The 11184-nt window shown below is 36.0% G+C and overlaps 2 protein-coding genes across 4 annotated transcripts; one reads left to right on the top strand and one right to left on the bottom strand.

Moving 5' to 3' along the window:
- Positions 1-1782: 1782 nt before the first annotated feature.
- On the top strand, positions 1783-8637 carry LOC25499707 (cell division cycle 5-like protein). Its single transcript, XM_013595105.3, has 5 exons — positions 1783-1931; positions 2233-2268; positions 2368-4336; positions 5261-5542; positions 7329-8637. The coding sequence occupies exons 3-5, from the start codon at positions 2444-2446 to the stop codon at positions 8166-8168; spliced, it is 3015 nt and encodes a 1004-aa protein (XP_013450559.1). The 5' UTR covers positions 1783-1931; positions 2233-2268; positions 2368-2443; the 3' UTR covers positions 8169-8637.
- Positions 8638-9685: 1048 nt separating this feature from the next.
- Positions 9686-11184, bottom strand: LOC25499708 (uncharacterized). Of its 3 annotated transcripts, none has more exons than XM_013595107.3 (3): positions 10910-11184; positions 9992-10832; positions 9686-9896 (listed from the first exon to the last, which is right to left on the bottom strand). In XM_013595107.3, the coding sequence occupies exons 1-3, from the start codon at positions 11044-11046 to the stop codon at positions 9888-9890; spliced, it is 987 nt and encodes a 328-aa protein (XP_013450561.1). In that variant the 5' UTR covers positions 11047-11184; the 3' UTR covers positions 9686-9887. The 3 variants fall into 3 exon arrangements, with proteins under 3 accessions (XP_013450561.1, XP_039683396.1, XP_024627208.1); XM_039827462.1 differs by having other exon boundaries at positions 9686-9903; positions 9937-10832; XM_024771440.2 differs by having other exon boundaries at positions 9686-10832.

Here is an 11184-nt window from a genome sequence, read left to right on the forward strand (position 1 = left end):
ATTGAAGGTAATTTTGAGAGGATCATGGTGAACCCCTAATATTAAGGACCATATCAGGGGCTTCCTCTATACTAATATAAAGAAGAAGAATAATTCTTTGGATGATCTTCTTTTCTCTTTATCTCCTGTGAGCCGTCACGAAAACCCTAATTTCTTCTCCTTCATCCACCAAAGAGGGGTGATTTATGGTCAATTTTTGACCCAAAATCACCCCTCTATCTCGTTTTTCTCTTTCCCTTTTATTGAAATAAGTGATTTTCACATCTATTTCGTTTTTTATTTTGTGATTTCGTTGTCTTCGTGCGACGTTGGTTTGTTCGTCGTCTTTGTGCGACGTTGTTTGTTTTTCTTGTTTCTCTCAGGTATTTGATCGGTTCAGATTGTCAGATCAGTTTCGATCCAGTGCAGATCCAATCGATGACTTCGGCGGCATCCATGTTGCAGATCTGGAGACATGGTTATTCCGAAGATTTAAATATAGTCATATGTGTAGGCATTTGTACTTTGCCGTTTTATGCTATTAACATGGATGTTGTGAGTCTGTTCACATATTCATCCTTGATGTTTTTAGCGAATTTACATTATATCGATGTACTCTATCAATTTGAATGAATGAATGAATATCTTTTATTTTGTCAAAAAAAAAAAATCTCAGATGATCTTTTCATTTTTAATTATACTTTTAAACAAATTTGTATACAAGAATGCTATTTTGTTGGTATCATTCATAAAGATAAATTTTTTATATAATATTATTTTTAAGAAGATTTTATATAATATTTGTTTTTTTTAAAGAATATAATATTTATTATATTGTTTGTGTGTTACTTAATAAAACAAATATTATTTTCCTTTAAAAAAAAAATATTTGCGTCGTTGAAAAAAATAATATAGTTTGTTACATTATGAAAAGAGAATTGTTGTTGACACATCGCCATTGGCTGAGAAACACTGGTAATTTATCCAAATGCCCCTCGGCAGTTAACTGCCGAATTATGGAACCGGCTGCAGTTAACTCCCGAGGAAAACTTCGGCAGTAAACCACCGAGGAAAAATGAAAACTTCAGCAGTTAACTGCCGAGGAAACCTCAAACCTGTTTTTTTTTTTTGACAAAAACCATAAATTGTCATTAATAATATTTATTGATTTTGAATGTTTCAATCATTATTTTGGTATGTTTAAAACAATTGCAGTATTATACTTATGTGTATATATCTTATTAAGAATAACATTTAAATCAGTGTAAAAATTAAGCATTTAAATATTGTTTTGCACATTACTTAAATAAAAATAATAATAAAAAATCGTTAAAATAATTGTGCACAACGATTTTTTTTAAGGTATAATATATTGTTATATTTTCTACATTAAAATAATTGTGCACAAAGATTTTTTTTTTATTTAAGTAATTTGCAAAACAATATTCAAATGCTTAATTTTTACACTTATTAGGTCCATTAATTACCGAATGTAGATATTATTCATCTCTCATATTTCTTCATTTATGACAACAAAATCATATGAATGAAATCATAAAAATAATTATGTTTAATTCCTTAAAATGTTTAAAGAATTAAATTGAATTAAGGAAAATTTAGGTGTATTTCCTTATTTAATTTCAGGTTTGAAATTCCTCCGCAGTTAACTGACGAAGTTTTACTCGACATTAAATGCAGCCAGTTTTTTTAAATTTCGGCAGTTAAGTGCCGAAGGGTATTTGAGTAATTTACTCGTGTTTATCAGCTAAACCAAATATGTCAACAACAATACTCTTATGAAAATACAAAAATAGGACTCTCCACCGTGAAACCAAACCAAACAGGGCCTTACTCTCTTATCAGAACCCTAGTTTTCTATCTCGCGCTCTCACATTCTCATTCACCGCCGCATCGTCGTCTTCAGATCTATCGCCGCTGTCATCAAACCGCAGGTATCAATCCCTTGCTTCCCTCAATTTGTGTTTTCTACGTATTTTACGATTTTAACCTCTTATAATTCATTGATTTCCCTGTTTCTGCACATTACGCGATTTTCAGCCACTACAATTGATTTTCTAGGGTTTTCTCTTCCCTCTCTTCCGCTCACCCTAAATTTGGCCGACCCAGAACTTGATTTTTGGAATTGCATATTGTCATTGTTGATAATTTCAGATTGGTTGCGGTAGTTATATACCATTCATTTTTCTTGTTCCAAACCAACCCTTAATTGGATCATGTTTGTTAATTTTTCAGCTCTTTGACGCATTCACCACCGTCTCCAAACCGCAGGTATCATTTTCTCGCTTCTCTCAATTTGTGTTTTCTACCAATTTCGTGATTTTCAGCAATTATAATTGATTTCTGTTTATATATTTCTTCCTGTTGCAGTAAACGAGTCTTCTCCACCGGAGTTTTTCCTGTTCAACCTGTTTTGTGAGAGGAATACAAATAAAGTGTTGCCAAAATGAGGATTATGATTAAGGGAGGTGTTTGGAAAAACACCGAGGATGAAATCCTGAAAGCTGCTGTTATGAAATATGGTAAAAATCAGTGGGCTCGTATCTCGTCCCTACTTGTTCGCAAATCTGCAAAACAGTGTAAAGCTCGTTGGTATGAGTGGTTAGATCCTTCCATTAAGAAGACTGAGTGGACTCGAGAAGAGGATGAGAAGCTACTTCATCTTGCTAAGCTTATGCCTACTCAGTGGAGAACCATTGCTCCCATTGTTGGTCGTACTCCTTCGCAGTGTCTTGAACGGTATGAGAAACTCCTTGACACCGCTTGTGTTAAGGATGATAACTATGAACCTGGTGATGACCCTAGGAAATTGCGTCCGGGGGAGATTGATCCGAATCCTGAATCGAAGCCTGCACGACCTGATCCTGTTGATATGGATGAGGACGAGAAGGAGATGCTTTCCGAAGCACGTGCTCGGTTGGCTAACACGAAAGGTAAAAAAGCAAAAAGGAAAGCTAGGGAGAAACAGCTTGAGGAAGCAAGGAGGCTCGCTTCTTTACAGAAAAAGAGAGAACTGAAGGCTGCTGGGATTGATATAAGGCAGCGGAGGAGGAAAAGGAGAGGGATTGATTATAATGCAGAAATTCCGTTTGAGAAGAGGCCTCCTCCGGGTTATTTTGATGTTGCTGATGAGGATAGGGAGGTGGAGCAGCCTGCATTCCCTACTACTATTGAAGAACTTGAGGGGAAAAGAAGGATTGATGTTGAGGCACAGTTGAGAAAGCAAGACGTTGCAAGGAATAAAATTGCAGAGAGGCAAGATGCCCCAGCTGCTATTCTGCATGCCAACAAGCTGAATGACCCAGAAACAGTTAGAAAGAGATCAAAACTGATGCTTCCACCGCCTCAGATTTCCGATCAAGAATTGGATGAAATTGCCAAGTTGGGTTATGCCAGTGACCTTGTGGGCAGCGAGGAACTCACCGAAGGTAGCAGTGCTACCCGTGCTCTTCTCCCTAATTATCCACAGACACCCAACCAAGCCAAGACTCCTTTAAGAACTCCTCAGAGAACACCAGCTAGTAAAGGAGATGCTATCATGATGGAAGCTGAAAATTTGGCCAGGCTGAGGGAGTCTCAGACACCACTTTTAGGAGGAGAAAACCCGGAGTTGCATCCTTCAGATTTCTCTGGGGTCACTCCTAAGAAAAAGGAAATTCACACTCCAAACCCGCTGCTGACTCCCTCTGCAACCCCGGGAAGTGCAGGCCTTACTCCCAGAAGTGGTATGACACCGGCAAGGGATGGTTTTTCTTTTGGCATGACTCCGAAGGGAACTCCTCTCAGGGATGAGCTACATATCAATGAAGATATGGAGATGCGTGATAGTGCTAAGCTCGAGCTACGGAGACAAGCTGATATGAAAAAAAGTCTGCGCTCTGGTTTAAGCAGCCTTCCACAGCCTAAAAATGAGTACCAGATAGTGATGCAACCAATTCAAGAAGATGTTGAAGAGCCCGAGGAGAAGATTGAAGAGGATATGTCTGATAGAATGGCTAGAGAAAAGGCAGAAGAAGAGGCGCGGCAGCAGGCATTACTTAGAAAACGATCAAAAGTCCTTCAAAGGGAACTTCCTAGGCCTCCTCCAGCATCTCTGGAGCTTATTAGGAACTCCTTGATAAGAGCTGACGGAGACAAAAGTTCATTTGTTCCACCAACCCCTATTGAGCAAGCCGACGAGATGATAAGAAAGGAGCTTCTAGCCTTACTTGAGCATGACAATGCTAAGTATCCGCTTGAAGAGATAGCAAATAAGGAGAGAAAGAAAGGATCCAAACGAGCAGCAAATGGGCCTGCTATCCCTGTCATAGAAGATTATCAGGAGGACGAGATGAAATCTGTATGTTTTTACTAATTTTTCTGCTCACCTTTAATTTTGTTTTTATGCCTTTTACTTTGCTTTTCTTTATTTGCTACTAAGTAGCTTGTTCACCTTTTCACCCTTTGGTACACAATGTGATTTTTCATTTAGATGATACACATGCTTTTTCTGATGATCTTGACCTTGAAATTATTAGTACTTTGTCCAATTATTACTTGCCATTATCGATTTTATGCTGAAACCCCTTTTCACCCCTTCGAAACCACTGGAATCTTATGTAAAATTTAAATAGAAAAAATTTGGACATCTTTTTAATTTATGTATCATCTCCTTTTTGAACTAGTTGCATAATGTGGTGGCATGTAATATGTATTGTATCATCCTTGTTTTTTTTTTTTTTTTTTTTCCAGTTATAATCATTTGATTAATTAGGTTGAAGTTGGTTTTAGTTTCTCGTAATTGTTCTCCATTTCTTCTTTTGTGAATTCAGATAATTCCCCTCCTGATTCAGTCGTGATTCCCCAAGTTCCACCTTCCACTTTCATTTTTGTCACAAGTGATTCTTCAATTACCTTTTACAACATTTATTCCCTATTTATGTTAAGGGAAATGTTAACGAGTGCCCCTGGGGCACTCTTTAAGACCTTTAAATAGTAAATTTTTATGAGAATTATTGTATTTAATGCATTGGAAAATGAAACAATTAACCTTATTAGTGGATAATTTCTTGAATTAGAATGCTTAAAGAGTGCCCTGGGGGCACTTTTTAACAAGACCCATATGTTAATTCACCAAATGATAGTAATATAAACTTCCAAACTGCTTGTTAATTATTATTTGACTCCTTAAATATGACTATGGTATAATTGGAGATGAGCTTGTACGTTGATGAATGATAATATCTGCGTTGAATGTTATTTATTTATCTGTTTTTCTCAATAGGCTGATCAATTGATAAAAGATGAAGCCCAGTATCTTCGTGAGGCAATGGGGCATGAAAATGATTCCCTCGAGGAATTTGTTGAAGCACATACAACTTGCATTAATGATTTAATGTACTTTGATACCCGTAACGCTTATGGTCTATCAAGTGTTGCTGGAAATGCAGAGAAGCTAGCAGCTTTGCAGAATGAATTTGAGAATGTGAGAAGTAAGCTGGATGACGGGAAGGAGAAGTTGATTCGACTTGAGAAGAAGGTTACAACATTCACGCAAGGGTATGAGGTATGCTACTGCTAACTTGTATGCAAATTTCTACATTTTTGTTTCTTGCCGTGTTTTTTTCAATTATTGTTGGTGGCACATTTTGTAGTTGTCATGCCAGCTGGTTACCGGCTTTCATTTTCTTTCATGAGCAGTTAGTTTGCATCAATCTTACTGAGATTCTAGAGTGTTAATGTTGTCTGAATGCTCTTCAAAGTTGATTTTGTAATATAAAATGCTATACACCTAACTTAAAACTGTTGCAATTGATAATTTTTGGACCTCAACTAATCAGTAGGGTAGGAGATCATGGAGATCTGTTGGAATTGCATTTCATTATCGTGGGTGACCGGTGACATGTATTTTCTTTGTAATTTTAGAAATGCACAGAAAGTATGGTTTCAGTTCATTTTGTTTTTTGAGATTGATGTTTGACATTGTAGTTTCTTTCGACCTTGTTTGGCATTCCCATGGCATATAATGGATGATAGAAAAAGTTAACATAATATGTTGACTTCATGTAATGTATGGTGCAAGCGTAGTCTTGTGTTAATCTGATCCAATAGCTTAAGTTTTAAGGATGGAGGATCAGCTTGATTAGAATTTGGTGTGTAGTCTCATGAAATAGTGTTGTCAAATAGCGGCATCGTAGTGCTATAGCTTACATGGATATGGGTAATATATCTATAGTATATTCTTTAATAAAGATTATTTTTGTTAAAGACATCAATTTTTAATGTATCCATTGTTGTACAGTATAACACAGGCTAGTGTTAAAATTATACAATAATATGTCCTGCCAAAAAAAACAGACTTGATTTTTTAGTTGAGGTCGTAGTGGTCATGGGGTTTACTTAAGGCTGTGGGAGAATTGTCTCAGCAATTTTTAGTGTTTGTTTCTTTAACTCCTGAAGTTAAGAGAAGGAGTGGACTGACGCTGATCTGGCGCATTGTGCTATGGATTATCTTGGATCGAGGAATGATTGTATTTTTCTAACTCAGTTGTCGAGGCTCCAGTTTTTGTGGAGCAGATTAAGGTGGACTCATGGAAATGGTTACTACCAAGGGCGAAAGGAGGAAGGGGTCTTTATAATAGTGGGTGGATCCTCTCAATTGTTTATTAAGGTTGTAGTCTCTATAGTGTGTAAGCTGGTGGGTGTAATCTAGTTTCTTCTATTCTGATTTGACTCTCTGCATTTTGTGTGTATTTGAGTTGGGGCAGCCCTTGAACCCTTCATATTATATTTATATAAATAAAAATCCTCTGCTGCTTAAAAAAAATAAATTAGGCCTCTGGAACTTTTGTTTCTCCCAAAAATTAGCATAACATGTTGGATAGCTATATACCATATGATCAAATTAGATCTACAATTTCTCACGATGGTTGTCTGAGATTCACATGATGCAATGATCCTACAAAGAAAGGGGGTGTATTTTGTGAAATGTGATGACGGAGTATGAAAGTGTTAGGGCATAGGAAATGGTTTTATCAGTTCTTTGTAACACTAAGAAAGGAAATATTTGTTCAAGTTTAAGCAAACCCTCTCATCTTAAAATCTGCAACAGTGCAAGTGGCCACATGTATGTATTATCAAATAGTAGTACTTCTTTTTAAGGAGGCTTGATCTTCAAATTTATTTTGTATCTCTGTCTTCTTTCTTGATTATATGGGTTTATTCTATGAAGTTACCCTTTTCTATGGGTTTAGCAGATTGAAAAATTAAATATTGTTTCTTATCTTTATAATTATTTGATTGCTTTTCCGTAATCGAGACTGAATATTAAACTTCGGCTATTGAATTTTCAGATGAGATCAAAAAAAGGTCTTTGGCCACAAATCGAGGCCACTTTCAAGCAGATGGACGTGGCTGCAACAGAATTTGAGTGTTTTCAAGCTTTAAAAAAGCAGGAGCAGTCAGCAGCATCACATAGGATAAACAATCTTTGGTCTGAAGTTCAGAAGCAAAAGGAACTTGAGAAAATTTTACAGAAGAGGTATGGGGATCTTACGACAGAGCTGGAAAGGACCCAAAATGTAATGGAGCACTTCAGGGTACAAGCACAACAGAAGGAAGAAATTGAAGCCAAGAATCATGCACAAGAAGAGGTACAAGCACAGCAAAAGGAAGAAATCGAAGCCAAGAATCATGCAATAGAAGAGGTACAAGCACAACAGCAAGAAGAAACTGAAGCTAAGAATCATGTACTTGAGAGTACTGAAGCCACAGCTGATGAAATTAATGTGCAGGGTACAGAAAATAGTGAAGCGGTGCCCCTCTCAGCGGACCAGCAAATAGCTACCATGCAAGATCAGGCTACTTCTAGCTCCAAAATCGACATGGATGTGGATTCTAGTGAAGCACAAATGACAGACAGTACTGGTGTTACATTGCCAGATGCACCTGTTGCAGAGGATGGGCATTCAAATGTTCTAGAAGACAAAAACGTTGAAAGTTATATTGAAAATAGTGAGACTACAGTAGATATGAGTGCTGCGGTGGAAATAAAAAGTAATGAGGGAAATGAGGAGGGTCAAGATGTTGGGAATCCAGATGAGATTATGGAAGCTTCAAACCAACCTGATAATAGCATAACTCCGCTTGATGACATGCAAGTTGCTGATGGTAAAGGAGATGAGGCAAATTAGGCTGGAGATTGTATCAGCAAGTTCTAATGTTAGAGTTTGTTGTGATATTAAACTGAAGAGTTGTTGCTCAGCCCAGATATCCGAATGAATTTGCATGGAAAGTGGGTCTTTATTTATTGAATGATCATAAGTAAAGGTTTGGAACGTTTTATTTTGCCAAGTTTTGCCCTTGTTACTTTTCGGAGTGGATGTTGGTGATGAGCTCTGTTGGATTCACTTAATTAGATTTGCTTGCACCATGTCCTCTTAAAACTCCTTTTAGATGGGGTAAACTATCAACAACTCTGAATTTCCTAATGTACTTTTTGGTCGATTGAGCTTTGCATAAGTATGCCTGATTGTTGAATGGTCCTGACACACCTATAGACTTTCCATAATATTCTTCTCATGATAGACAAAAAAAAACACTAATTATACATGTCAAATGTATTTATGTATGTTTTGTATGAAATATTGCGCGATTAAAAAATTTCCCCCTTCAACAGCGTGAGCCATTTGAGTGCTATGTTAAGAATCATAATGGAGTCATGAATTTTTTGAGCCAATGTATATGTTATCTAAAACGGTAATCTATATTTGACTTCTCTAATTTGGATAAACTAAATAACTTCAATTGTTAATCAAAAAGTTAATATCGACTATCCAACTAAGTGATAAACTAACTTAACTTATTTCATTCAAAATTTTCAACACAAGATGTGGTATGGTAAAAAACTTGGTAACTAACTTATAAGAGAGACTCCATGGCTAGCAAATGAACAACGGATTTTGCTTGTTTCTGACTTATTCTAAAGTTTGGGTATAATTGCAAAGAATCTCTACAAGCAAAATAGCACCAAATTTAGAGTGGGAATTACGATCACCATTAATATCAAGTTCAATCGACACTCGTGAATTCCTAATTTGTGAACCCAAATTATTGCTTCCCTTAAGTTCCAAGTTTACGCCTCATAAGGTGGTGGTAATCCTTGTATCCACGTCATCTTGGCTCGAATAAACTCACCATTGGATCCTCTCAAACACAACCCCACTTTGATACAACCTTGTTCTTAAAAGATCGTCGCATCACTGTTACATTTTATCTGTCCTACTGCTGGTTTAGTGCAATTTTGCAATGTCCCACTACTCACAGCTGCTCCGGCCTGTGCTACAACAGAACCCCGCATTCGTTGCCAATTGAACCGAAATGTCAGCGAAAATCTGCAGCTATGTTTGAGACGGCACCTACTTGAAAGCGATAAACTGGGCAAGAGGGCTTGCCTTTGTTTTATATAAATACAATTAATAATAACTGTAATTTACTTAATACAGGAAAACTATTACGTCAGTGTTATTTTATGACATTTGTTTTCTTAAAAATGGAGTTTGGTTGAGTTATAAAATTATCAGAAACTTGGATACATACATTAAACTTTTTTTAGGGAAATAATTAAGGAATTGATTTACATACCTACTAGTGAGTGATGCTGGTGGGTTGCATTTTGCTTCAGCGGTGAATTATCATTGCAAACAAAAAATAGAACAAATGGAGACATAGCTTTCATTATCGTACTAAAGCAAAAGGCATTTTTACATATACTCATTATTTATTTGAATCATCTATGCATCAAATTATAATACAATTGAATCAAAAAAATTGTGCCTGTCTACCACATATAGGCTTCAAATGCAGGTTCAGTCTGGTCTTTATTATTGTTGTTGAAGTTTGCTCACCCTCATTCATGAATACTGTGTGCATCACTTCAAAGTCATTATTATATTCTAATACCAATAGTTAACTAGGATTGTAAAATGGAGGAAGTAACAAAATTGAGTTCACCAACCTTTCCATGTTTGTTGGATTTGGAAGACCTTGTCTGCTCTGAATGATTACCAATGATAGGTGTTTCTTCAGGACTAAGAAGACTTGTAGAAGATTTGATTGACACATTATTAGGAGGAGGAGAACTATACTTCTTCATCTCTTCAACTTTCAATGCTCCTAAAATTTGCCTATCCTCACCATTACTACATACATTTTTTGGTGTATCATTTTCTGATTTAACCAACCAACTAGAAATTGATGATAACACCTTCAAACTAGTCTCTGCTTGATTCCAATTCATGTTTTCTTTATCTTTCTTTCCAGAATGCAACACTGTTGCTTTGGCCACTTTCATGGCTATCTTCCCTTGACTGCTAAAATTCTCAATTGGATTCAACACTGAGGAGCAAGCATCATCATCATTGTTTCCTTCACTCGAAGAAAATGAAATTCTTTTTCTACAATTATTATTATAATCAGTTGATAGAGAAAACAAAGAGGATTCTGAGTACCTTTCTTCTTTTTCCCCTGTCTTCTCATTATAAAGATCAAGGTTAGATTGATTCATCGGTCTTGTTTTTTCATCCAAATCTTTGGCTTCATTTGGTTGCTCTTCACTCTTTGATTCATCTTTTGCATGATTACTGTTAACTTCATTTTCTTCTATTGAAACTGGTTTTCCACAAGTAATGGAAACAGAAAAAAGTGAATCTGAACACTCTTCTTCTTCTTCTACATGGTTATCAATTATACAACATTGAGGTGTTGTTATTTTCTCTTCCTTCAATGTTTTTTCCTTTGTTTCAATATCACCAGTAGTATTGTTTACACATTGAGATTTCTCTTGTTCATTTTCTATTCTGAAATTAAATAAATAAAATGATAATTAATGAAATATGAAAGAATGAATAAGGAAGTGAAAAAATGAACAACATACTTAGATTGTGATATCCAATGGATGGATTCTTCAAGGTCGGTTTCATGGTGTGTGGGTTGAATGGTAACATAAGCAGGTTTAGAAGAAAAGTGGTTTTGACGTTTGGAAGAAGAAAAACAAAGTAGAAAGCACTTCATGATTTGATTGATTGTGTAAACTGTAAAGTTTTACAACTCTGTCTGTCTTCCTCGTAAGTATTAGAATGAGATTCAGAAAGAATATGAGGAGAGCCAAACGGTTATGGAAATACAAAACTTTTGAAATTTTGACCGTTG

The sequence above is a fragment of the Medicago truncatula genome, chromosome 7, assembly GCF_003473485.1.
Source record: "Medicago truncatula cultivar Jemalong A17 chromosome 7, MtrunA17r5.0-ANR, whole genome shotgun sequence".
Lineage (NCBI taxonomy): Eukaryota > Viridiplantae > Streptophyta > Magnoliopsida > Fabales > Fabaceae > Medicago > Medicago truncatula.

Excerpts from the sequence above, each read along its gene's own strand:
- LOC25499708 (XM_039827462.1), bottom strand. The coding sequence starts at position 11,046 with ATGAAGTGCTTTCTACTTTGTTTTTCTTCTTCCAAACGTCAAAACCAC. Across the intron at positions 10,833-10,909 it reads CATTGGATATCACAATCTAA|AATAGAAAATGAACAAGAGA; the intron begins GTATGTTGTTCA and ends ATTTAATTTCAG.
- LOC25499707 (XM_013595105.3), top strand. The coding sequence starts at position 2,444 with ATGAGGATTATGATTAAGGGAGGTGTTTGGAAAAACACCGAGGATGAA. Across the intron at positions 4,337-5,260 it reads AGGAGGACGAGATGAAATCT|GCTGATCAATTGATAAAAGA; the intron begins GTATGTTTTTAC and ends TTTTCTCAATAG. Across the intron at positions 5,543-7,328 it reads CATTCACGCAAGGGTATGAG|ATGAGATCAAAAAAAGGTCT; the intron begins GTATGCTACTGC and ends TTGAATTTTCAG.